Consider the following 21,831-nt stretch of genomic DNA (forward strand, 5'->3'; position numbering starts at 1 on the left):
GATACAAACCAGATCTCTCCCCCACCCCTTTCTTTGTTCTTCTCAGTTCAAAGGTTCTTCCCCTTCTCTGATGACGCCTGCAGGCAGACTGAATAAACAACCTTGCATTAAATGGATAGAGATGGTCAATTAACATCTTCTCCTGTCTTCCTTGGAGAAATGGCAGAATCCAGTGTAAGGGGGTGTAAGATTTTAGAACATGCATATAGGGATTTATGAATGGGATATAAATGGATTCTGACAAAGAGAGACAGTTGAAAGAGAGGCATCTTCTTGTCAGGAACTTCTAGCTGCCTTCTTGCAGAGGCTTTTTCAAGCAAGACGCAGAGCAAGGAGCCTTCCCCATTTCCCTATTCCTGATGTAGAAGTTCCTCAGCCTCATTGCCAGTAACTCCAAAGAGTTTGAGAATCAGAGTAGACCTAATAACCTGACTGAACTTGAAATCTTTCCCAGTGAATGTTAAATTAATACATTTCGGCCAGATTGGAGAGTGTGCCTTAGAGAAGGACTCAAAAAGGGGGTCTTAGTAAGGATATGTCTAAAATATGCTGGTCGAGAGACTGAGTCAAGGCGACGTTGCAAGATTTCAGGGTTGGTTCCGAGTCTCATCTGGTAATGATCTAACTGACCTTTTAAATATCAGCACCACGATGAACCCATGATTGATTTTGCTTTCTTTCCTTTTCCATTTTTTTTGTCTAGGGTGAAAGAGGTGCCAAAGGCGAGAAGGTGGGTCAGCCTACTCATCATACTACACCTTCAGTTTGGGGCATCTGTTTGCTTTTAATCTTAATTTTGAGGGCCTTCAATGCCATTGGTGTTGTTTTATACAAACCCCTCACTTTGGCTCACGTACCGAGCCAAACCTTCATCAGCAAAGGATGCCCTGTTCCCCACTCCTGTACACAGTAGGTACTTGAAAACGGCATACCTGTTTTTATCTTCCCAGGGAGATTCTGGTGAATGCACCTGCCAGCCTGGCTCTCGCCCGGAAACAGGCCATGGTCTTCCGGTAAGCGTCACCCCACACTTCCGCTTCCCCGCAGCCCTGGGGATTTGCTGCCAGGCTGGATGAGAGTTCAAGCCACCCATAACCCATTCTTCGCTCAACTGCTCAACGCCTTTGCTGCTCCGGAAGCTGGAACCCATGTCCTGCTTGGCCTTTGCTAAATGCTCTCCCCTTTTGGACCCACAGGGTGCTCCGGGACTGTGGATCGGGAATCCCTGGCAGCCTCAGCCGGGCCCTCAGGTGTGTGTGTGGGTGTATGTGCATGCTTGCTCCTCCGTATGTGGCGACTTTGGCTCCTCAGTCCTGGGATTGGTTCCATGCTCTCTGGAGAGCCTTTTCTATTACTTTTTTTCTTTTAATTTGCGGCTCACAGGGACCTCCAGGTGTTCCAGGACCTCCAGGCCCACCAGGAGTCCCTGGAATTCAGGTAAGTGATTGGAGGAGAAGATTTGCTACTCTTAGACAGACAGGAACAAGGGTACAAATTATCATTACTATCACCTTTGGAACTGAGGAGGCCTCATGGACATAGCACAACTTCAGTGATCCATGTTAGAAAACCAACCCTGATGCTCTTGGCTGCACAAAATCCCAGTCGGTAGCATTTAAGCCAGCATTAGCCGAGTTCTAGCCCTCCAGATATGCTTGTTCAACCACTTGCTTTATTCCTGACCATCAGCTGTTTTATCTGCAACTGATGGGAGCCAGAGGACAATCACATCTGGAGGAGCACCATTTTCACCCAATAGTGTTTTGAAGAGATAGGTTACATAGAAGATTTCTGATCAAGACCCTAGCTGTGAGATTTCAGAATCAACTTTAACCAGATTGAAGAGCAAAGGAATTTGGTTTCAGAAATGTTAGCAGTTGGATACTTTTGTGTTTAACACCCAATTTCTTTTGCTAAACGTTCATTGACACAACGAGGTGGCTACCTGTTTTGCTGATAAAAGAAGACTGTGCAGACATCTCTGCTAATAATATTTTGCAAATGGCCAACCTTTCTCAGGCTCTGAAAAACCCATTACAATCCTGCTGCCATGATTTTTTTCCTACAGGACACCCTTTCATTCGAATGATTCATAATGGACAAATGGTGTTCTCCAGCAATCAATAATTTTTTAATCCCATTTATATCCCGCCCTTCTCCGAAGACTCAGGGCGGCTTACAATCTAAGAAGCACAAATCAATGTGCTTAGCAGTAGCCTTCATTCTATGTATATGCCTGCTTTATTAGGGCTTTCGCCCCCCCCCCCAAGCAGCATTTTTACAAAGTCAGCTTATTGCCCCCAACAATCTGGGTCCTCATTTTACCTACCTCGGAAGGATGGAAGGCTGAGTCAACCTTGAGCCTGGTGGGACTCGAACCTGCACTAATTGCAGGCAGCTGGTGTTACTTAAGGAGGCATTAGCCCATGCCTTGTCACCATGCCTTTGGTGGGACAACATATTGAGAGCGCTGTTCCTTCTCAGTCATTCCTGTTCAGTTCAGGAATACTGGTCTGAAAATAACTGGAGAGACCAGCATTTGCCTTCACCAAGAAACAGCAGAACAATTGACTAATGGTGTGGAGGGAAAGCAATAAGTGAACAAACAACAGATATGTTTTCAGATATGTTTTCGTCAGTAGTCCTTTGGGTTCTCCTCATCCACATGGCCGCTACAAATCTGAACTTTAGAGGGATAGTATTAAGATCACATGAAATGTAATACCACTTTATACTGCAGTATATGGTATAGTATACAGTATCTACTGCCTTGGTAAGACCACATTTTGAATACTGCATCCAATTCTGGTCACCACGATACAAAAAAAGATGTTGAGACTCTAGAAAGAGTAGAGAGAAGAGCAACAAAGTTGACTAGGGGCCTGGTGGATAAAGCATATGATGAACAGTTGGGGGAATTGGGTATGTCTAGTCTAACAAAAAGGGACACGGTGGCTCAGTGGGTTAGGACGCTAAGCTTGTCGATCAGAAGGTCGGCAGTTTGGTGGGTCGAATCCCGAGTGCCGCGTAGCACAGTGAGCGCCTGTTACTCGTCCCAGCTTCTGCCAACCTAGCAGTTCGAAAGCATGTAAAAATGCAAGTAGAAAAATAGGGACCGCTCCGGTGGGAAGGTAACAGCGTTCCGTGCGCCTTTGGCATCTAGTCATGCCGGCCACATGACCACGGAGACATCCTCGGACAAGCGCTGGCTCTTCGGCTTTGAAACGGAGATGAGCACCGGCCCCTAGAGTTGGAAACGACTAGCATGCATGTGCGGGGGAACCTTTACCTTTACCTTAAGTCTAACAAAGAGATGATTGATGTGGCACGACAGCAGTCTTCTGATATTCGAGTAGTTGCCACAAAGAGGGAGTCCACCTATTCTTAACCTGAAGGCAGGACAAGAAGTAATGAAGGGAAGCTTATCAAAGAGAGATCCAACCTAGAATTAAGGACAAATTTCCTGACTGTAAGAATAATCTAGACCATGGGTCTTCAAACTCGGCCCTTTTATGACTCATGGACTTCAACTCCCAGAATTTCTCAGCCAGGCATGCTGGCTGAGGAATTCTGGGAGTTGAAGTCCATGCAAAGTCAGGCTGTCAGGTTTTGCCAATGAAATTTGCTAAGAGGCTGGAAAGTGCAAAATGGGAAGCTGAGTGTTGGCCAAATGCGAAGGGGCAAAGGAAAGAAACATTTCCCTTCTCTCATGTAACCCTGTGCAGCATCATGTTAAATGTCACTTTGGAAACGGTGAAATATAATACATCTTGTAAATGTAATATTATGTTCCCCCGGGAGATCACATGTGGCTTTATTAGACCCAGCACAGGAAATCAGGAGAGGCTTTCCTTCTGCTTTGTGCCACTTTAGGTACTATCAGCAGCCAAGTAAATATGTTAGAAAGAAAACAGAGATATATATTTTTTAAGATTGATGGCTAGAGTCATAGAAGCCAAGTGGATAATATGTATGTACAATAGGATGGAATACTGAAGGAATTTAGAAGATTGGAAGACTTGATGTTGCCCTCTGCAAAACTTCAAACAACCACTAGAGGAAGGCTAAGAAATAAAGCAAATGCCACCCTTTGCTGCCACCTTGTGGTCTTTTAAATTTTTGCAGACTAGCTATGAGACACCCCCCCCCAATCTTCTTTCTAAACGCACATTGGCTCAAAGAAATTTCCCAAGACATAAGAGAATTGTGTCGATTCATTTTCCATTAGGGGTTATAATTATCCCTTATGGATATTTCCCAATTCATGTCCATGGCTAAGAGCAGTCAAAACACCTTTTGCTTTAAGATGGTTCAGGTAACTCTAAACAAGCATCTTTAGAGATTATATATTAAAAGGGAAAATCTTTTCTGGATCTTGTCATGAGCTGGACAAGAAAGTCAGTTTAAGAAAGAGGAGCCGATAATAAAAAAAAATAGTCTTTGCCATTTGGCACAACTGAATCACTGATGTACTTTTAAACCTGATGGATGGTGTCCGTAGATATTGATCAGACTTCCAACTCAATTAAAACAGTTCCCAAATCTGATTAATAGAAGAGAAGCCTTGGTGGAGCAGTGGGCTAATGCCTCCTTAAGTAACACCAGCTGCCTGCAATTAGTGCAGGTTCGCATCCCACCAGGCTCAAGGTTGACTCAGCCTTCCATCCTTCCCAGGTAGGTAAAATGAGGACCCAGATTGTTGGGGGCAATTAAGCTGACTTTGTAATAATGCTGCTTGGGGGGGGGAAGCCCTAATAAGCAGGCATATACATAGAATGAAGGCTACTGCTAATTACATTGATTTGTGCTTTAAATTGTAAGCCGCCCTGAGTCTTCAGAGAAGGGCGGGATATAAATGGGATTAAAATAAAAAAATAAATAAGAAGGTCCTATCAAACCCTAAGAAGGATTTTTTTTTATTTGAACAGCCAGATTTGATTTCAGTTTTAGGGCCAAGACATTTTTCATACATTTCCAAATATTTATTCTGTATCTGAGAAAGCTGGGCATCATAAATCATGAGGAATCAAACCAGGAAAAGAATAGAGGGGAATGGAAAAAAAGAGATAAAGGGAATCAGATTCCCTATAATTTGACAGGAGTGAAGGGAGAAATTTCACAACTGGGTGAAGGGGGACTTTTGTCCGTCCAATTTGGGTTCTCCTCCAGAGGTAGAAGTCACAGAGACATGGAAGTTCACAGTTACTGCTACGTCTCCAGCGATTCCTCTTCTTCTACACCACCAGAGCCCGGTCTTTTCAGGAAAATGGCTGGAAAAATAGGTGAAGGATCTGGAAAAACACGGAGGGGAAAGGTGTTGGCAGGTGTTAGGTGAAGGGGCACAGGAGCTTGAAATCCCATTGGGTGGCAACAGGATTCCTTTGAAAGACAGCAGTCAGGGAGGACTCACATATTCAAAGTTTCTCCTTGCCTTTAGGGCATCCCAGGAATGAATGGCTTGCCGGCACTACCTGGGCCATCGAGTGAATGGGTAGGTAGAGGACTGCAGCGTCCGCTATTCCTTGCACTTGCTGTCCCCTTTGTGCAGCTGCCGCCATCTTCCATAGTGCAGAAGAGCATCCAAAGCAAAGCAAAGCAAAAAAAAAAAAAAACAAACACCAAAGCAACATCTATCACGAACTGGTTAGGAACTGACACTGCTTTTGGCAAGCAACCCTAGAAGCTCATAACACCATTGTGCTTTTTGTGTGTGTGTGTCCTATGAAAGAAACCAAAACTAGAACTATTTTTTCCCCCATGCACCTTTATTTCTCTTGCTCCATCTCTCCATTGCAGGGTCTGCTACAAGTAGTGAGACCTACCGCAACACAGGTAGGACAATCATCACCATCATAATAATGCTTCTTTTTTGTAGTACAGGTGGTCCTTGACCTATGACTGTAATTAGCAATAGCACTTAAACTCCTTCATAGTGCTCTACAGCCCTCTCTGGGCGGTTTACAGAGTCAGCACATTGCCCCCAACAATCTGGGTGCTCATTTTGCTGACCTCGGAAGGATGGAAAGCTGAGTCAACCTTAAGCTGATCAGGATTGAACTGCTGGCAGTTGGCAGAATTAGCCTGCAATACTGCATTCTAACTACTGCACCATCACTGCTCTAATTGAGCCAAAAAGTATGGTTGTAAGTCATTGAGGTCATTCAATTGGTCACCATGTAACGAAACCCAATATTATGATTTTTTTTTCTGTGATGGTCCTTAAACGAACACTATGCTTGTTAAGCATATCCACGATACCAATTGGCACTTTTTGTTAGAAATTAAAAGTAAACGTCAGACACCAGGAAAAAAACATCAAAAATCTCATCCACGTCACTGTGGGACCCTGGAAATAGCTGTAAAGGTGAGCTGGTTGCCAAGCACCAAAATGTGGCCATGGGTAGGTGTGAGTGGCCACTGAAACTTCAAAATCAGGTGATTATGAGGGCTCTGTCATAACTTTGAATAGTCATTAAGTGACCAGTCATATGTCAAGGACTGCCTGCAATGAAAAAATTCAGTCCTGAAGTGCCTTATATGGAAATGATTATTCTCCCAAAAAGTTGTATTATTTATTTATTTATTTATTTATTTATTTATTTATTTATTTATTTATTTATTGGAGAGGGATTTCCAGAAAAGCCATCCTGTCTCGGGATACAGCTCATTAAATCTGTGTTATATTCAGTGATGGGATTCAGCCGGTTCACACCAGTTTGGCAGAACCGGTAGCTAATTTTTTGTTGCCCAGGACCAGAATGGACTTCCCAAAGCAGCATCCACACAGAATATGTTCGCATATTTGAATCCCGCCACTGGTTATATTCTTTAACTGATTCTAAACACTGAACCTCGTAACTGGGATCATGGAGGAACATGGGAAATTGTTGATTTATCAAAGGTTCAGAGAAACTGGAATTGCATAGAAAAGGGTAAGAATGATAATCAGAGGATTGGAAACTAAGTCTAACAGAGATACTGGGAATTTTCCTTGAGAATAAAATGAATAAGCAAGAGATATAATAATGATGCTTTGCATTTCTTAATCTTGGCAACATTAAAATATGTGGACTTCAACTCCCAGAATTCCCCAGCCAAGGCTGTATAGCTATATGTATAAAAGCTGTATAACTTCATCCCAAGCATTATAATTATAGATTATTATAAAGAATATTATAAAGTTGAATTGCATTAGAAAGATGGCTGAAAGACAATAGAAATTGCTTGTGTGAAAGTGAGACCCATTCTCTATGATTTCAGAAGACAGAATGTAGACTGATACCAAGAGTCGCCTTGTTGGGGAGATGGGTGGTATACAAATTAAATTGAATTAATAAATAAGATCAAGCAAAATTCAGCTTTAGATAAAGAAATATTTCCAGCCAGAAGAACAATTCAGTAGTGGAGTCAAGTTATTAAAGGAGTTTGGTAGGACTGTCCTTCATCCAGCAGGTTCAAGCGTACTTTGGATGGTTCTCCATCAGGGATGCTTTAATTTAGATTTTTCTAAACCTGAGGCAGAAGATTGGACTCGACGGTCCTTCCAGAACTAGGCATATATCAATGCTATCACTCTGCCTGATCCAGCTTACTGTATGTCTTTAGATGAGAAACATTCTTATTGCAAGTGGTAAACCTTATCAGACTTATGATCTTTCTCTTCTCTCATAGAAAAACCCCTGTGATAACTGCAACTCCCAAGGCTCTAATGGGATAAAAGGAGAAAAGGGAGATCGGGGCCAACCTGGAGCTCCGGGCGTAGATAACTGTGCACAGGTGAGTTACCTGTGAATCTCTTCAGCCACAAAGCAGACTGCAAAATCAGTAGCCTTGCAATCGTGTCCTTCTGTAATGCCCAGACTTTCAATCATTTTGTAGTCACATTGCATGTGTAATGGAATCTCCAGCCAGCTTGGAGAGGGAGGTGTTAAGAGGGGACCAAGCTTGGAATCCTTGCACTACAGAAAGCAGCACAGGCCTGACCTTCCCCAAAGTACCTGAAGTCAAGGATTACCTGTAATTTATTTATTTAGTTATATAATGAATTTTCTTTATTTCTGGGATCCTAATACAGGTAGTGCCTGACCACAGCTGAGTCCAAAATTTCTGTTGCTAAGCAAGACAGTTATTAAGTGAGTTTTGCCCCATTTTAAGTGAATCACTGCAGCTGTTAAGCTAGTAACATAGTTGCAAAGATTTAAGGTGCTGGTACTTACCTTTAAAGCCCTACATGGCTTAGGCCCGGGATATCTGCAGGACCGTCTGCTGCTGGGAACAAATTCCCATCGTCCAGTACGCTCACACAGAGAGGGCCTGCTCAGGGTGCCGTCGGCCAGACAATGTCGGCTGGCGACCCCCAGGTGGAGGGCCTTCTCTGTGGGAGCCCCAGCCCTTTGGAATCAACTCCCCCTTGAGCTTCGGATGGCCCCGGACCTCCGGTCCTTTCGCCGCGACCTCAAGACGTTCTTTTTCCATCAGGCTGACCTGGATTGATGATGGGTTTTTAAAAGTTTTAATTTTAACTGTGTAATTAATATTTGAGGCTGTTATTTAATTTTCTCTTAACTTTTGTACTGCTGGTTTTTTATTGTTGTTAGCCGCCCTGAGTCCTCTGGGAGATAGGGCGGCATATAAGTCCCATAATAAAATAAATAAATAAAATAAAGTGAATTTAGCTTCCCCATTGATTTCACTTGTCAGACGGTCTCAAAGGGGGATCACATGACCCCTACCACCATCATAAATACATTCCAGTTGCCAAGCATCTGAATGTTTATTATGTGGATATTGGGATGTAAAGATTTCAAATGTGAAAAAACAGTCATGAGTCACTTTTTTCAGTGTCATTGTAACTTTGAATGGTCTCTAAGCAAACGGTTGTGAGTTGAGAACAACCTGTGCAAGATTCTGCCCTTTTCTGCCCATTCAGTGCCAATACGTCCCTCATATCACTATACCTAGAGGTGTATGTTGGTACCTGTTTTTCATACAAGTGAAAAAAAGTTTAGCATTGTTTGGGCAAGATTATAGCAATTTTTTGAACTTTTCCCCAAATCCATATTTTGGCCATATGTGGGTTACTTAAAAGAAATGCAATCCATTACAACCCATCTTGGTTTTTTAGATCTTGTATAGCAGGGGGCATTGCCCAATTGCAGTTGACTGATCTCAAAAGCTAAGCAAGGTTTGGTTTGGTTAATATTTGGCTTGGAGGGATGACAAAACCCTAGATTGAATGATAGATAGTGAATCCTTGCCAAGTAAGCTATTAGATATATCCATCAGTCATGAGAAGCTGAGTTCCACTTAAGGACTGCTTGACTTAACACATTGAGCTTCCCCAATGAATTGAAGCATATTGGGGATACTGTATCTCCATCAGTTTCACTGACCTGAGCAATTCCTTTCTGTGATTCCATTAATATCTCCATGTGTCAAGTGTCCAGTTGGTGAATCCAGAAAAAGAAACTCCTGGGACATAATTTTACCAAGAGTATAAACTTTACTAAATAAATCCATATTGGCACAGAAGAATCAAAACCAGCTCTGGACTTCCCGTGCAAAAGCACACATAGTTCATACCCCCCACTTTCCCCACGGGCCACCCACAGTCCATGACATCCACTAATCATTTTTGTTCATTTTGTTATGGGAACCAGCCAGCCATGCTGTGACATCTGCTGGGATGTCCTTGATGGGGGGGATCATTGTCTCATGGGAACCAGTGATGAATGGATGCCATTCCCCATCCTTGCATTCCAATCCACCACCATACTTTTCTTTGTGAAGGTGCGAGCAAAGCGGAATATAGGTGAAAGGTTGGAGTCAGTCTTGATACCAGGTCTCATGTGCTGCCCATATATCACAATGGGGAACAAGTCTAAGCTCAATGCCTGGTCCACGATTTATACCTTACCATCATAGGGATGGTTACAAGGGGTCCTGGAGCATGCTGCTCAGTTGCCAATTGCTTTATTGGCATCCTGGAAAATATATCTGCTCAAAGGAAAACTTGAGCTGGATTGTTCAGTTGAACTAGTCCTGCATTGATCAAGCAAATTTAGTATCTGCAGAACTTTAGTGGTAAAACATGCCGTAAATTCTGGAGTAGGAATTAAACTCACGATATGTTTCTTCTTCTTTCAGTGCCAACCTCAGGGTGACCTTCCAGAACAGCCCCAGGTGAGTAAATCTCTAGGCTGGATATTTATCCAGAAGATGGCAGAGGAAAGAAAAAGACATAACGCATTGGTATCACTTCATTTCTACCAAATAATATGCAAACATATGCCCACTTCTTTGGCCAATTGACTCGGAGCTCATGTACTGCTGTACTTGACCCAACTGGCACCATTTATTTACAACTGAGAGCTTCCATTCTCAGGAATCAATTTTCACTGGAACTATACTGGGAATTTGATCGGTCTAAAAGCATGCCTTTTGCATGGGCCTTTGCGAAGCTGGTTTAAGTATTTGTCCTTCAGGCAAAACTGGACTGCTGCTTAGACAGACAATTCAATGGTTGTTTTTTTTAAAGGATATTGGCCAATCACATTTCTGAGGCTCTGTGTTTTAATTGTGATCTTAAGTTGGATAGTAGTGAGTTATTGTTTCAGTTCTTCATTCTGTTGATACCATATAATGTTGTTGTTGTTGTTGTTGCCGTTGCCATTGTCATCATTGTCATTATGATTACGATTACAATTATGATTTATTATGTCTATCAGTGGATAAGCACTATGATAACTATTACTTACTAGTAACATAAAATAAGGGACACGGTGGCTCTGTGGGTTAGGACGCTGAGCTTGTCGATCAGAAGGTCGGCAGTTTGGCGGTTCGAATCCCGAGTGCCGCGTAACAGAGTGAGCGCCTGTTACTCGTCCCAGCTTCTGCCAACCTAGCAGTTCGAAAGCACGTAAAAATGCAAGTAGAAAAATAGGGACCACTCCGGTGGGAAGGTAACAGCGTTCCGTGCGCCTTTGGCGTCTAGTCATGCCGGCCACATGACCACGGAGACGTCCTCGGATAAGCGCTGGCTCTTTGGCTTTGAAAGGGAGATTAGGACCGGCCCCTAGAGTTGGAAACGACATACCGTATTGTAAGAGAGCTTGAATGGAAAATGGGAAGAAGGAAATTTCATCCAACTGCCATGAAACATCCAAATTGGTGCTATCCTACCTGCGTTGCATGAGGATTAAAAGAATTAAAGAGATAAAACTTATAACAGCGGTTCCAAAAGGGCTGGCTTATTTTGCTTAGTCTCACTACTCAGGAACATTTATCAGACCAGATGTCTCCAAAAGGGGATTTGGTGGGTCTCTAGGTTCAGGACATGCCAGAGTTTGTTAACATCATTAATAAAAAGTGCCAAGCTATCCCAGGTTGTTACTGGGTTGATATTCTATGATTGGCTTCCCTATACGTTTTTTTTTTTAAAAATTTCCAATTCTGCTGGTGCTGGTGACAGAAGTGTCTGCAGTAAAAAAAAAAAAAGTCAAGATTGTAGCTACAATGGCATGATTAAAGTTGGGGGTCCTGCTTGAGTCACGGCTCCTTCTCAAACAGCAGGCAGCAGTCATGGCTGGGAGGGACTTTGCTCAATTTTGTGTTGTGCACCAGTTACACTCTTTCCTAGGTAGAGAGGCTCTCTGCTAGGTCACGTGTGCTCTGGTCACCTCCCATTTGGACTATCACATTGTGTTTTGCATCAGACTACCCTTGAAATGTAACCAGAAACTTCAGCTGATACAGAAGGTGGTGGGACAGGGAATCTTTCGCACCCAAAGAACAGCACACATAACATTTCTACTGCACAAGCTGCATTGGGTGCTTCCAGGTCCAATTCAAGATGTTGCCAATGTAAAGTCCTACATGGAACCAGGCTAGACTACCTACTTAATCATCTTCACCCCATCACATCAGTCCACCCCATCCAGTCAGGCAGAGATATGCTGTAGACCCCATCAGTCAAAAAATTCTGACAGGCGGGGGCCATAAAAAGAGCCTTCTCTGCCATTTTCACCCCTCCTCCATTGAACACTCTCCCCCATTTTCCTGATCTCTTGAAAAAGGATCAAAATATGGGTCTGCAGCCTTGCTTGGAGCTCACAGAGCAGCATGCAGCCTTGGGGCTGGTTAGTGCCCTGAAGCCATCCCCTCTTGTAATTACTGTTTTTGTGTTTCTGATATGTTATTGTACACCACCCAGAGTCTCTCTATAAGGGAGATGAGCAGTTCTTTAATATAGTAGATGATATGAGAGACAGACGGATGGATGGACAGAGCCCTGCTCTCATTTAAAAGTTCCTATAGGACTTCAGTGGTGCAATTGTAGCCTCCATCTTGATTTTTTTTTTTACCATCACCATCATTGCTCTTGGCTGATGATATTTGAGAAATATGGAATTGGAGTGATGTGGATGGAATATGAAATCTTTCTTCCTCTACAGCAGCGGTCTGCAACCTGGAGAACTTCTGGGAGCTGAAGTCCACAAGTCTTAAAGTTCTCAAGGTTGCAGACCCCTGCTCTACAGTATACGGTTCAGTTAGGCAAGAGTTTTGAGTGTTATTGCTATCTAGGAGCCTGGCAAGTGCATTTTCCATTTTAAAAAAGGGGGGGGAGGGTTGGCTACCTAACAATCTCCTGGTGTGGCATCTAGCCTGGCCTTCAGAATAGCTCTAAGCCTAGAAATATTGTGTCTGTACTCAACAAGGCATGTAAATATACAATGTAAATCAGTCCTGACAAAGTTCACTCATGCCATTTACTCTGGGCCAAGAGAAATGGAGGGTTCTCTACTGAATCCTGCTCACTCATGCAATCAGCCAGGGGTTCTGGCATTCGGTTCCACCAACGATTGGTCCAAAAAAAAATCTCATTTGACTCCTTCTTAAGTCATGGAATCTTATCCCTGGTAATCCCCAGTCTTAATCCATGGCTATCCAGCAGTCAGTTAAATGAGATTTCGAGCAAACAATGGATGTTCATAGGTAGGGTGGAAATCCAGATTTGGAGGGAGACAGTTTTAATGGGGAGAGTGCTTCGTTCTCAAGATTTAATCTTAAATAATATTTATGTTTGGCCTTTGGGAAAGCTTTAGAGTGAGTAGAAGCCTGGAAGGAGGGAGAAATCGGTCAGGAAACGGTGGCCAGTAGAATTATTATGGCAAAAATGGAGCTTTCATCCAGCAGAGTTCATCTTGGGTTTAGAAACTGTTGCAGATCATTAACTACTTGGAAAAAAAAACCAGAATGAGACATCTTGTCTTCTCTTCCAGCCCCCAAACTATGATGCTGATTGTGCTGGAGGACATCCTGGAAGCCCTGGCCATCCTGGACAGAGGGGCGAGCAGGTAAAGCCACCTGGAGAGATCAAGCAGCCAGGATGGTATTGCAGATCCTTGAATTCAGAAATGAATGTTGTCTTGGCTTCTCCTTAGGGTCCACCAGGCTTACGAGGTTCTCCAGGCCCTCCTGGACCAATTGTGAGTATATCCTTTGTGCCAACTTCTGCTTAGATCTTCTCCCTTAAGCCTTTAACCCCCACCACCACCCCACCACCCACCACCACCACACCATGTTTTAGTATAATCTGATGCCTGTCTAAGAAGATAAAGCCAATTACGGCCAGCTTTCTCCTCAGTGTGTGATCCATGGGGAACATTATGCTTCTACAACTGGACAGTGTTCAGTTGGGTGGCTACCATCCTGCTCTTCACCAACTGCCCAGCCAATTCTGGTCCCACCAATGTCCTGTTTACCCCACCCCCCACTCACCCACCCCCAGGAAGGGAGGGATGGGCCACTGTTTCTTCTCTTGGCAGCTATTTGGAGGAGTAGAACTTGAAAGTTTACTCTTGATTTAAGAAGAAATGCATAATACGTTGTGAGAGATTGGCCTTCTCTTCAACCATAGCTCCCTTGTTTGCCTGCTTTCCCTAGTCCAGCCAATATGATGACTGAGTGATGACCTCCCTGTTTCTTCCTGTAGGGCCTCTCAGGTTTTCCGGGAGTGCCTGGCCCACCTGGATTACCTGTAAGAACCGATAAAGCACGCGCTCTGTGCAGTCCTTTGTTGCTGCTGTTTGTCTGGCTTCTCATCCTCCTTCTTCCCTTCTTCTCCAGGTTCTGGGGTCTAATATCTCAGCCAGCCTATTCTCCCACATGCTGCCACCTGGTCTATAGCTTTTCCTCAGCCCTTCTCCTCCTGGCTCAGGGATGCTATCTATAACTTTTCCTTCAATTTGATCTGAGATCAGTTGTGATCGAAAGCTGTCTAGTTCCCAACAGGCAACACGGGGTTCACTTGATCTAGAGAATTCCCATTTAAGGGCAAACTCTCAGTCAGGATCCTTCTTCAGCCTTCCCTCAGAAAAATAAACTAGAAGATTCCACAGTCCCAACTTGCGATATGGATATTCTGGGTTTGGGACTATTTATCAGGCAGTGAGATGACTGATTACTTCTAGACAGCTGATATTTCTCCCCAAAGATATTTCACATAAAGCTGATTCCAACACACAATTTTTCCCTCAGGGCTTAGCTTACCAATCAAACCCTGGTCATGAATACCGTATCTGCTGAGCTGAATCGCTTCAGAAGAAGCAGTTGGACCCAGGTTCAAATACATACCTGAGAAAGAATCTGTGGACTTGAGAGGAATCTGTCACTTTTCTAAACTAAAGAGCCTCCCTTGTCATGCCTGTGAGTTGTGCTTTGGGGTCTTGAAGCAGTCATTGTACCCTCACTTGACCATCACCACCATTCATTAATTTCCTAATTCTCATCTCACTAATGACATCGTAACTCCCAGTCTGTGTGATTAATCGCTCCGTGGTGTGGCCCTGTCACTGTCTGGTGTCACGAGTACGTCCAATAAAAGCCCTCACCATGTAACCTCAACTAACTCCACCCTGCAATGGCTCGTGAAAGCTTCCCACGTTTGTGGGTGATGTACTTAATGGAGAATCACTCTTGTATTATAGGTTGTGTAGATCTTTCTCCACTTAGCAAGCAAGTATAGTTGTGGGATGCTTGTGATGTGAGACGTCTGGATACTAAAGGGTCTCTGGAGACATCTCCATTGACTGGATGAATGCACAAACTGGGTCCTACAAGCAGCCATGTCAACCGCAAGCATTGTTTTCTCTGACAGTCACCAGAAGTTCTTAGGGGAGATGGCAAATTGGGGTAGTCCTTGCATTTAGTAGGAAACTTCAGAATCTCTTTGGGTCTATAGATGAGGAAGTAGAACTGAAGCCTTTCACGGGTGAACTTCTTCAGGGCACAAAGGGGAATGAATACAATGTTGGCCAAAATGCTTCTTTTTCCAATGGTTTAGCAAGAAAAGTATAAGTCATTTTCCATTTTGGTGGCATTTTTCCTAGTTTGATTATCTGCAAGTAAGAAAAACAGTCTCAGTCCTCAAATCCTTCCTTTGTAATTGGCACATCAGAATATGAAAATAAAAAAGACATCTGTAGGCAGCCTTTGTAAAAAAAAAAACAGTATTTCATAATTGTGGTGCAGGGAAAAAAAACACCTTAAGTTAGTAAAAAGTGATTGCCTCCTCCCCTTCAATTGCATTCTCCAGTTACACAATGAAAAAACATATTCTAGAAGCATTTTAGGGATATCTTATTTGATGCCGTGATAAAACAAAACTCCATTCCTCCCCAACACAACCATTTTATCCTACAATAAACTTATGGCATGAATTACTTGCTGACTCTACTAGTGGGTACATTTCCAGGCTTTGGACCAAACTGACCAGTATCAGGAGTGGGGAATTATCAAAATATAATTCTCTTCCAGATAGGTCAATGGGGTGGGGTCAAAAAAGTAAACTTCAGGCCATAATAATGCAAACAAAGCCCCATAATACTTTTTTTAACATGTGTCACAAAGTCATGTCTTTTTGACCCACCCTGAAGAAATCCTGCCTTCTTCAGTCTTTTGCTCAACGTAAAAATGGGTATTTCCTAAGGAAATAACATCTTGCATCATTTTTGATCAGTCTATTTTTGCTAACTTTTTCTTGGTTCATATCTTCAATGGGAACTTGGTCCTATGTTACAGTCCATTTTATAATTCTGTCCTTTTAGTGGTGCTTCACATGTAGTCCTAATGGTCCTGACATGATCACAAAGGAAGGAGCTGGGTGAAGGGCAGGGCCGCTGAATGAAAGAATTTATCCAGCATAAGAGGAAAAATTATTATATTAGTGGAAGGACCAGATGGAAGTTAGTGAAGAAAATTAGTGATTGAGCACTTACAATGTTAGAATGACAGCAAAATAGAAAGAAGAAAGAGAAAAAGAAAGAAAGAAGAGAGAGAGAGAGAGAGAGAGAGAGAGAGAGAAAGAAAAAAAGGAAAGAAAGAAAGAAAGAAAGAAAGAGAAAGAAAGAAAGAAAGAAAAAGAGAAAGAAAGAAAGAAAGAAAGAAAAAAGAAGGAAAGAAAGAAAGAAAGAGGTGGATGGATGATAGGTCTGTAGATGGCTTATCTAAATCTATCAGTCAATCTTTATTATAGTCACAGACCAACAAAATCTATCTACCTTTGATGTGTGTGTGTGTGTGTGTGTGAGAGAGAGAGAGAGAGAGAGAGAGAGAGAGAGAGAGATTGATAAATGCTAGATCAATGTAGATGATGGATAGATACAGATGATGGATAGATAGATAGATAGATAGATAGATAGATAGATAGATAGATAGATAGATAGATAGATAGATAGATAGATAGATAGATAGATAGATAGATTTCTCTGAGAGAAATTTTGTACTGGCTGGATTGCAACCTAAGATTGAGTCCATTATTTTCTGTGGGAACTAGTCATCAGTTCCCATTGAATTATGAATTATGGCTGAATTATGACTTTAATCTGAAATTGTTGGCCACAATCAGTAATGGAGACTGAAGTGGAATATAATCAGATTCAATGGTTCTTGTGTAAGTAGTAAAGAGAAGAAAACAGTGAAATAATTTGATAACGAATTCATCTTCTCTAGAGCTTCCAAGATGCCAATGCAGGAAATGTGACAGCCACATAATACCACTCACTTTGTCTTGGAATTTAGATGTACACACTAAACATTTGATGATTTTTTTTTCTGCACCACAAAGATCACAAGAAGAAATCCAGAGTTAGTCCTTTTCATCTAGCAAGGTTTCAGAAAGTGCTTTGTGGGGATTGGGATCTGTCTTCAGGGGACAGTTCAGACATACAGGTGGTCCTTGCTTACCTTGCTTATCTCATTTAATGTCCATTCAATATTACAGCGGTGTAAAAAATAACTTTATGGCCAATCCTCGCATTGAATCACCACTGCAGCCTCCTGATGTCACGTGATTGCCATTCAGATGTTTTGCAACCAGCTTGCGATTAGAATTAAAAGAGATGGCAGAAGTAAAATTGTAATTTAATTTAATTTAATTTATTAATATTTCTATACCGCCCTTCTCCCGAAGGACTCAGGGCGGTGTACAGGGCAAGAATAAAACACAGAGATTTACAAAAAATAAAAGATAATTAAATACATGCCCGATTAAAAATACAGTTAATACATAGTAAAAAAAACCCAATAAAAATAATAAAAACCCCACCAATCCCCCCTCATGTGACGATTTGCTTAGCATCTGCAGTGCTAACAACGGAGTCCCAATTTTGGCCACTAAGCGAGGACTACCTGTATTTGGAACAAAATGTATGGGTGGGTGGGTGTTTTGTGTGGGTGTGTTTGAGTGTATGAGAGACAGAGAGACAGAGCGTTTGCGAATATTCTGTCCTCTAGATATTGCCCACATCATGATCCAAAGCTGTTTTGACTGTGCCTTGTCTCAATTAGCAATGTCGTGTGTGCTCAGAATTGTTGCTGCAAACACTGCCCTTCTAAAACCTGGCTAATCGGGTGTCTAACCAATAAAATCTGTATGAATTTTATTGATCTATAAGCCTAGAAAAAGCTATGGAAAACTGTGTTCCAGATGCTGATGGTAGCTTTCCAGGCACCAGTGATTAATTAAAGAAGTGGTGACTACCTCAAGACTACTCGATACTTATGCTGTATTCCTATTTCTATAACTTATTCTCCATCTGTTCCCAGCCCGTTCCCAGGTACATAGCTAGAGAGGCCACCCTCGCAACTGTGGTTCAGTTAAATGGGAGGGCAGAAAACATGAAACATATCCTGTCTCTTTTTCTTTCCGAAGGGACTCCAGGGTGAACGTGGACCAGCTGGATTCCCTGGATCCAAGGGAGAATTAGTGAGTGTTGGATCCAACTGATAATTTCAGAGAAGCTTTGAGCTATGCATGGAGCTTGTTGACGGAGACTGGTTTTCTCTAGCGTGGCTCTCTACGAATCGGTGGAGACTGCAATCTGTCTGCAAGATGCTAGGTTGGGAAAGACAGGTCTGAACACCCTTCAATTGCACGGCTTAGAAGACTGATGAAAAGTCTCATGGACGGATGCAGTTGAGACTGATTGAGAACATTTTGGTGTGATCATGAGTCCAAATGCCTCAAATAACAAGCTACAGATGATTCGAGGCAGGAGCTGGAAGGCCCAGATATTTTTTTTTAAGCGGGCAATGGAAAATCTGAAAAGTGTTCCCCTTGCAATCAACCACAAACAGATGATATCAGATCTGGAAAACCTATAATTGGAGGTTGGGTCCATGCGCATCCAGCTGTTGTTGGGCCCCTTCTATCTCTGAGTTAAATGAGTTAAATAGATTTCTTCTAATTAGCAGTAACAAGTAAATGGAGAACTCTAGAGGGATTTATTTCCTTTGAAGATGCCATGAAAGTGACAATATTCCATCGAGTTCTTTAAAAGGGTCCCTATCTGCCTAGACCGGGGGGGGGGGGCAAAAAAAAATCAAGAGTGCTAGTGAAAGTTGGAAGGGGAGACATTTAAATGGGTTGGTGAAGAACATCTCCTTCTCTTCTGCGAAGTGAGGGCATTGTAACTAGCCACATTCAAAACAGAAATTATTTTGTGAAAACACTTGCTACATGCTCTCAAAATACCCAATCATCCCCAAAGACGTAACCCTCCTGATTTAAAGTGATGGCTTTAGTATGCTTAATGATAGGGAGGCAAGGCCAGGTAAGCCAGAAAAGGTCTATAGAATGTCTTAGCATGCTTAAGCTTGTTACTGAATTAATCTGTTTAGAGTTTGCACAGTAGGAACTATGAGCTTAGCGGCACCACCTACTGCCCCCAACTCCCCTGAAATAAAAGCTTAATGTGTTGCATCAGGGTAGCCAGCAACGTTGCGGCTGATTGAGTTAAGCCTATCATCTGAACGTAGTAGCTACACAGTGTACAAATCTAGAGAGATTTCATGCATTCAAAGCTCCCTTTTCCATTCTACAGTAATCACTCTCGCTCTCTCTATCCCTCAGTTTGGTGTTTCTCAATCTTAGCCACTAGCTGGGGCCAGTAGTTTCCCTTCTGAGCTGGGGAATTCTGGGAATTGAAGTTCACACATCTTAAAGTGGCCAAGGTTGAAAAACGTTGCCTTAGTTCACAGGTCTGCAACCCGTGGCTCTGGAGCCGCATGCGGCTCTTTCAGCCATCTCCTGCAGCTCCCAGTCCTCTGCCATGTGCAGTCCCCCCCCAAAAAAAAGTGGGAGTAAAAAAGTTCAACCAATCAATTCAAATATGCAGGGTAGGTGCATATCTCGCCTTGGCTCCACTCTTCAGTCAAACCCTGTTCTGCGCATGCGCGCATGTACGCGCATGTGCACACATTTTTTGCGGCTCCCAGTTTTTCCTTTTGTGAGGGAACCGGTTCCGAGTGGCTCTTTCACTGTTTCAGGTTGCTGACCCCTGCCTTAGTTCCATGATTGCAATTTTAATCTAAGAAATTGTTGGTTTAATTTAATCTAGATCTAATAAAGCCTAATCTGGTTGGAATCCTCATTTGATCTATAAGGTCTAAGTAGAAGAGAATAAAAGGGACGTGGTGGCTCAGTGGGTTAGGACGCTGAGCTTGTCGATCAGAAGGTCGGCAGTTTGGCGGGTCGAATCCCGAGTGCCGCGTAGCAGAGTGAGCGCCTGTTACTCATCCCAGCTTCTGCCAACCTAGCAGTTCGCAAGCACGTAAAAATGCAAGTAGAAAAATAGGGACCGCTACGGTGGGAAGGTAACAGCGTTCCGTGCATCTTTGGCGTCTAGTCATGCCGGCCACATGACCACGGAGACGTCCTCGGACAAGCGCTGGCTCTTCGGCTTTGAAACGGAGATGAGCACCGGCCCCTAGAGTCGGAAACGACTAGCACGCATTTGCGGGGGAACCTTTACCTTTACCTTTTAGAAGAAAATGGCTACCCACCCCTTTATTATTCTGAATGAGGACCTGACAAGATGACCAAGAAATACTTTAGGGCCACCACTCCGTGTTCTAGGAAAATGAGCACAAGGACACTGATTCTGCTGCAAATTGCAGAAGGGGTTAAATGAGAAAAGGATGGCTTGCCTGCCATGTTCTAGCATCTACCTGAACGTCAAAATGGAATTGTGCAGATGCCATAACCTGGTTCTATCAGGTTAACTTGAATCATCAATCCTAGCCTGAACTGAGATGTTTCAATGTTCTTCTCTTCAGGGTCCTCCAGGTCAGCCCGGATATCCTGGATCAGTAGGATCCCCTGGGCTCCCCGTAAGTATGGCCTTTCTTTGTATCCCTTCTTTCTTCAGGATCTGAAGGAGGTGTGCCTCGTACTCCTCCTTCTAATTTGTCCCCAGTGCCACAGACCTGTGAGGGCAGTTCAACTAAGCAGAAATGATCCTTTTAGCCCCCAGAAGGGTTTCAAAATCTGGCTCTGCTAGCTGGCTTAAGTGCTGATGGGAGCGCTCCATGTTGAAGGTGACTGGTGGTCGGACAGGGAAGAGGCCAACACTGTACCGATATCGCCTTGTGTTTCTCACCTTTGTATCTAAGGTTTTAAATATTTTCATATTTATGATGATTTTAATTGTAAGCCACCCAGAGTCAGTTTGCAGAGTGAGATGGGCAGCATATAAATTAGAAAAATAGATAAGACAGACAGACCACAGATCATCCTTGGTGTTCCATGGCTCCAGATAGGCCTGGACCTGGGTCTCCTAGCTCCTGTCAAAGAGGTGGGCTGAGTGGCTACACAATGCCTTGCCTGTGGACTTAAGAAGGAACCCAGTGCCACCCAAAACTATTTTCGGAATCCCATGAAAGACATTGGGTGATCATCAGCCATCCACAGTGGAGCAGAATTGCCTTGTAGAAAAAACAAATTCAAAGAGTTTGCTCACATTTCTCTTCTTCAAGTGTGATTCTCTGTAGTATATCCTCTTAAGGCCCTATTGGATTTTCAGGGGATGTAGGGGAAAGCGTAAAGCAGGGGTGTCAAACTGTCAGCCTGTCGGCCGGAGGCGCCACACCAAAACCGCGCCCACCTCATTGCCAGCAATGGGGGGAAAGTCAGGATACATTGTGACACGTCACGTGACATCACAAGTTTGACACCCGCAGTGTAAACTGTTCATGAATGTTATTTTTTTTTACCATTTTAGAATCAATATTTGGAAATCTAAAATGTTGGTTTCAAAAGCAGAGTTTGCTAAAAGTTGTTTGACCTTTTATAAAAAAAAGATTTGCAAAACTTTTATTATTTCATTATTATTTGCGAAACAGGAGAATGGAGGAAAGAGGGAATTCTTGTTGTTACTGCAGGGCACACCTGACAGTTTTAGCTGTCATCAATTGCTAGTTTAGTGTAATGGTGACACCATGAGGTTAGGCATCAGGAGACTGGGAGATCTAGTACCAACCTGGGCACAAATT

General features: G+C 43.0%; 1 protein-coding gene across 1 annotated transcript in view; it reads left to right on the forward strand.

Moving 5' to 3' along the window:
- COL16A1 (collagen type XVI alpha 1 chain) overlaps positions 1–21,831 on the forward strand; it is a gene marked incomplete at its 5' end in the record, with an annotated part of 217,381 nt that overhangs the window by 162,231 nt on the left and 33,319 nt on the right. The window contains 12 exons of the mRNA XM_083370100.1: positions 951–1,013; positions 1,197–1,250; positions 1,384–1,437; positions 5,170–5,314; positions 5,797–5,832; positions 7,672–7,776; positions 10,147–10,182; positions 13,281–13,355; positions 13,443–13,487; positions 13,994–14,038; positions 18,212–18,265; positions 20,617–20,670. Coding sequence (XP_083226226.1) covers positions 951–1,013; positions 1,197–1,250; positions 1,384–1,437; positions 5,170–5,314; positions 5,797–5,832; positions 7,672–7,776; positions 10,147–10,182; positions 13,281–13,355; positions 13,443–13,487; positions 13,994–14,038; positions 18,212–18,265; positions 20,617–20,670 — 766 coding nt within the window. The remainder of the gene's footprint in view (positions 1–950; positions 1,014–1,196; positions 1,251–1,383; positions 1,438–5,169; positions 5,315–5,796; positions 5,833–7,671; positions 7,777–10,146; positions 10,183–13,280; positions 13,356–13,442; positions 13,488–13,993; positions 14,039–18,211; positions 18,266–20,616; positions 20,671–21,831) is intronic.

This window comes from Vipera ursinii (genome assembly GCF_947247035.1).
Source record: "Vipera ursinii genome assembly, chromosome: 9".
Classification (NCBI taxonomy): Eukaryota; Metazoa; Chordata; class Lepidosauria; order Squamata; family Viperidae; genus Vipera; species Vipera ursinii.